The sequence below is a fragment of the Quercus robur genome, chromosome 7 (genome assembly GCF_932294415.1).
Source record: "Quercus robur chromosome 7, dhQueRobu3.1, whole genome shotgun sequence".
In the NCBI taxonomy this organism is placed as follows: domain Eukaryota; kingdom Viridiplantae; phylum Streptophyta; class Magnoliopsida; order Fagales; family Fagaceae; genus Quercus; species Quercus robur.
This window is the reverse complement of record NC_065540.1, coordinates 8048190-8054033: the sequence shown is the minus strand read 5'-3', so window position 1 is coordinate 8054033 and position 5844 is coordinate 8048190. Positions and strand designations below refer to the sequence as shown.

General features: G+C 38.7%; 1 protein-coding gene across 1 annotated transcript; it reads right to left on the bottom strand.

Moving 5' to 3' along the window:
* Window positions 1-1692: 1692 nt before the first annotated feature.
* LOC126692037 (iridoid oxidase) lies at window positions 1693-5844 on the bottom strand. The gene is made up of 3 exons (XM_050387445.1): window positions 5356-5844; window positions 4600-5069; window positions 1693-2505 (listed from the first exon to the last, which is right to left on the bottom strand). The coding sequence occupies exons 1-3, from the start codon at window positions 5798-5800 to the stop codon at window positions 1876-1878; spliced, it is 1545 nt and encodes a 514-aa protein (XP_050243402.1). The 5' UTR covers window positions 5801-5844; the 3' UTR covers window positions 1693-1875.

Below are 5844 nucleotides of genomic sequence, written 5' to 3'. Positions count from 1 at the left end.
CATAAAAAGGGTTCAATCTGTTTTTTCCACAAATTTTCTCTATCTGGTTAACTTAGTAATCTGTGCATCTAGAAAAAAGTTCACATATACCATGACATCGGGCACGTATATGCGTGCAAGCATGTTTTTTAGCTTGTTTCATCCTCTTGCTAAGGTCTTATTGTCAATTTTCATATAGTTTCCTTAAAAGAAAGGTTTTGTAAAATTTTCTTAACGCTTATACATAGACTTGACAACTAAATTGGCATGCTTAGCAAGTAATTTATATTTTGACTTCCAATTAAAAAACTTTAATTAAGTTAAGAAGAAAGGGTCTATAATCCTCACTATGTCATCAATGCTAATGCTTGGCTAGTCCAATTGTTAAGTTGATAGCATGCCTTCTATCTTTTATATTTTTCATTCTAATTCAATGTTTCTTTTATGTCATTTTCAATAACATGTCTTGTTGTCATATTACTGCAAGAGAGAAGAGAGGGGTGGTGGTGGTCCTTTTTTGTTGGCTTTTGCAGTCATGATTTCCCAGTTATTACTAGGGCAATCATAATTTGTATGATTGTCTTTCTATCTTCATCTGTTAATATCTAAGTTATATGGGAAAACAACAATTCTTGGTTGTCATGTTGTCCATATCTGTGACTATATCCAAGAGTTGGATGGCACTAAGTGTAAAGTCCAAACTCTACCCCTATTGTTTTTTCCTATCACATTCAATTTGTAACATTGCTGTCAAAAATCTTGAAGCTCCCATACTGAATGCATAGATTTTTTTTTTTGGTTATAAGAAAATGTCCATTAACCGCAGTTTAATTTTCTAGGATGAATTGGAAGTAAAAAAGGGTTAGTGGTGGGGAAACATTAGAAAGTGTCATTTCATTAGCTACAAGGTTGTTGGCAGGTTTTATCAATTTCTAACATTTCACAAACCTGACTAACATCAAGCTCCTATCTATTTCTATATATTTTATGAACAAAGACTAAGTTGCATCAGATCTACCGGACTTAGCATATTCAATTAGACAGAGTAGGATATCCTATCCTTATAGGTCTGACCTTTAGCCGCGGTTATAAAAATGCGGCTATAGACCTACAGGGGTTATAGTTGTGTTTTTGGGGTCTATAGCCGCGTTTTTGAGACACGGCTATAAACCGCGTTTGTGTGTGTGCATATATATATATATATATATTAGAAAAAAAAAAAAAAAAAAAAAAGACTACCAAACTTAAAGCATAGTATTTATTGTTGCGACGCTCTTGTTAAACCACATCAGCGTATTTTGGTCCACTTTAGTCCTATTTGATCCACTACCGTCCATTTTGGTCACTTTAGTCATTTTTAGTCCACTGCAGCCATTTGCTTCACTTCCGGTCCATTTGTTCCATCTCTCTCTCTCTCTCTCTCTCTCTCTCTCTCTCTCACACACTTTGAGAGAGAGAAAAGAGTGCCTCTATGAATTATAAAGTCCTAGCTGTAAGATCCAAATTTGTTAAGCTAAAATTTCATGCTTTTAAAGTGTTTAACAAATAGATGCTATAAATTAATTTACATTTTTTTTTCACCCTACGTTGAAGACTTGGCTTTTGTTTATTTTTGTGAATTCTATTTGCAATAGGAAGTATACGATATAAAAATTGATTTCTGTCGTACGTTATGAGAGAGAGAGAGAGAGAGAGAGAGAGAGAGAGAGGACATTTCCAACTAAACTTGATAAAATCAAACGAGTGTAGACAGAAATACAACTTTCATCATATATATAGTTATGATTTTTCAGTTTTTCACCATTCACACTGCAACACAAACAACTAATGTAAGAAAAATGCGGGTAGCTAGCTTGCTGCGATTTTTCAGCCCAAACAACCTGTTTAACACATCATCTACTTGTGAACACGGTCACGTTGGTATGGAATTGGTATAGCCTTCAATGGGACAGCTTTCTTGAGTGTTATTCCCATCCTTTCGGTCATGTCCATCTCCTCAGGCTTAAGCCCATCTGCCAAAACCCAATCAAACGAGTGCAAGAGAGTCCCTAGAGCCAGTGGAAGCACACGAGAGGCAAGTGGCATAGCTGGACACATTCGTCTCCCAGATCCAAAGGGTATGAACTCAAAATGGTGTCCCTTGTAATCCACCATATTTGGTTCCATGAACCTCTCTGGCTTGAAAACCAAAGGCTCATCCCACGTCTTGGGGTCTCGTCCAATTGCCCAAACATTGACTAGGATTTGTGTTTCTTTTGGAATGTTATAGCCTAGCATCTTGCAAGAGTCCATGGCCATGTGTGGTACCAGGAAAGGGAGAGGTGGGTGTAGCCTTAGTGTTTCCTTTATGACAGCTTTGAGGTATGGGAGGTTTTCAATGTCATTCTCTTGGAGCTTCTTATCAGGATCTATGGTGCTTCTCAGCTCAGCTTGGACTTTCTTCAAGGTTTCAGGGTTGTGGAAGAGCTCTGCCATTGCCCACTCCAGAGTGCTTGTCGTTGTGTCAGTCCCCGCAGTGAACATCTCCTGAAAACGTAGTAATTTTAATTAGTATTTTGTGCATGTCTGCTTGTATGAGTGGTTATGAAGTGTGTTTTTTTTGGGTGAGGCTTAGGTTCAGTGCATGTAGTGCACTGAATCTGTTAAGATGGTGGCATATATTTAAAAGTGGATACGTGTTATAATCTCTACAGGTTTAGTGCAGAACACTGAACCCAAACCTCACCTTTTTTTTCTCATGTTTTGATATTGCTATCTGTTGTTAGTCTCTCCTTGGGACTTATGGTTGCATCTCAAGTACTTTGGGTTGTGTGAATTTTGTAATTGTGCTGGTTTTCAACTTGTGTTTTAATAAAAGTTTACTTGATTATAAAAAAAAACAAACAAACAAACAAGCAAAAGCCCTTAATTGGATCTCCGACTAGCATCCGAGTATGAAAACCCTTGCCACATGCCCTAAAAATTCTACATATATTCTCATAGTTAGCGTTGGCCAAAATGACTTGCATATCATGACTGGTCTTAATCTATTTCGTCCTATGCAAATTTTCCATATCTCAAAAAGGTGACTAGGCGTTGGCAGAGATAGAGATTGGTTTTGCTCCCTTGTCTCAACTTACCCCATCCCACCTCATGCCAAATGTTTTTTTTTTTTTTTTAAATTTATATTTCACTTATTTCTCTATTTAGTACTCTCATAGTTAGAGCACTCACAGTAGTGGTGCTAAATAGCTATATTGCTATTTTTAAGCACCACTAATCACAAAAGAAGAGCACAGCAGTGGAGCTATAAGCAAAATTTTTTGCTTCTCAGCTACAATGCACATCTAAAGATAGATGTGCACTGTAGCTCAAGGTAAATTTTTTTTTCTTTCTCCTCCTTCCCCATTTCTACCCGTTGCTCCTCTCCTCCTTTGCCATTTTTATTTCTTTCTCCTCCTTCCTCCACTCGCCGCCGACCCAAGCCCCTGCCCAACACCAATCGCCTCAAACCCATGCCGCCATCCGCCTCAGACCCACGCCGTCGATCGCCTCCGGCCTCATGGATTGAAGTGGCTTCCCTCACCTCCACTCCGCCATTGGGTCGTGGTTGTGCTCCAATGTGCATTGGTATCAAGGTTGAGATCGGTGTGCGGTTTCGACGTTTGGGTAGTTGGATTTGGGTTTGGTGGGTTTCGACGTTTGGGTAGTTGGATTTAGGTTTGGTGGGTTTCGGCGTTTGGGTTGCTGTATTTCAGGGGTCATGGTGGAGATGGTGGTAGTGGTGGGTCGTATCGACGTGGGTTTGATTTGTGATTTGTGGCTATGGGTTTGTTTTGTGGTGTGCTGTGGGTTTGTTTTGTGCTACTGTGTTGGTGGTGGTTGTGCCGCGTTTTGTGGTGCTGTGGGTTTGTTTTGTGTTGTTGTGTTGGCGGTGATTGTGCCATGTTTTGTGGTGCCGTGGGTTTTTTTTTTTTTTTTCCCTATTGTGGACTGGTGATGGTGGTGGTGGTTGTGACTGTGGCTGATGGAAGAGTGATTGTGGTTGGTGCTGTGGATGTTTTTTTTGGGTAGTGGAATATATTATTTTATTATAGTAGTTATATTATTTTATTGTGATGTTTATATTATTTTATTGTGTTGAAAGTTAAAATAGATCCACTGCTGTAGCATGTGTGTAGGTAAAATAGATAAAGTAACTTTTGGTGGAGCTAAAAAGCTAAATTTTAGGATGCCCTTATAATCTTTCTTTATATTTTATTTTTATCTTATTAAAGTTGGAGCAATTTCATTAGAATTAGTAAACATTTATTGCTTAAGAGAGTGTGTTGTGTGTAGTATAACTTGCCCCACCCTCCCTTAAAAGTTACCATGGCTTTTGAGTGGAGTAGTGGTGTGCCTTTATGTTAGAACTATTTTCCCTCTTCCTTGTGTGTGTGTGTTTGTTTCTCAAAAAAAAGTAAACATTTCCAACCCACCCCAAAGTCAATAACCTAGATACGTACTCAATATTTGTAGCTATTACATGGAAATTAGATCTTACAAAAGATTATGAAAATGATATCTTAAGTTAGAAATAATATAAATTTCTTTAACTATTAAATTGAAATTAGAAAAAAATAAATAAATAAGAAGACTTACGAAGACTATGACGTTGATGGTTCTTGCAGAAAAACTTGAGGGCTCTTCCACACCATCACCATGAAACTCCAAAAGCACATCTAGGTAGTCCTTATTCCTCTTCTCTTCAGTAATTCCACATTCCATGCCTTCCATCCTCTCTTTGACAAACACTCCCGCGATCTCAAAGGCGCTTTCGACATGGAATTGGGTCTTCCTCCTTAAACCTTGTGGATCAAACCACCTTAGAATTGGCAAGTAATCAGCCAAGTTCGGCTTCCCAGCATACTCCGTCACCTTGCCTGCATGGTAGAAAAACTTTGCCCCTCTCTCCGATTTGTGATCCAACAAATCTTTTGAAAACATAAGATTTCCTATAAGATTGAAACCCATCAAGAAGAAGAACCTCCCAACGTCGATGGCTTTGGTACCAGATGCACTAGCTTCTTCCATGAAGAGTACCATGTGATCGATGCACCTCCCACGTACACCTGTTTGAAGGTATAAAAAATATATATATAAACAATAAATTATACAGTTCTATATAGCCAAATGTTATCCGTTGTAGCATTTTCATATTAATTAATTAAAATGAATAAAAATTGGCAAGTTCAAAACCCAAAAGTAAACATTCATGGTACATTTCAAGTAACCAACCTAAAAAGAAAAAAATACAGTACATGATCGTATGAACAACTAGCATAATGGTTAGAAGATATAAACAGATGAATATATAACACTATACATATCAGATTAAGTGATTAATTAGTATACCACCTCGCATGGCTTCAAGGCGGCGTGCCACGAAAAACTCGGTGGTGCAAAGGCGACGCAACATACGCCAGTGAGGTCCATATTGAGCCATAATGAGAGAGCCCTCATTACCATAGTCCCCTTTCATGGCCTCGTAAATCTTCCTGCCGGCAAGAACCACGTCGTGATTCTTGAACATCTCACGAGCCATTTCATCGGACGAGATCACCACCGTGCTCATTGACCCTAGCCAAAGTGTCATGATAGGACCGTGCTCACGAGCCAGCTTTGTAAATGACTCGTGGGGTGACCAACCCAGTTGGAAAATGTTTCCAACCACTGGCCAACATTTAGGCCCTGGTGGAAGCTGACCTATCTCCTCTAATCTGCGGTGTCTCTCTCTTATTAGCACTATCGATGCAATCCATAGCACTAGAGCTATGACTAATCCCAGAACTAATTGCTCCATATTTTTTTTTTAGTTTGGTTGGTGGATATACTGGGTTGAAACTA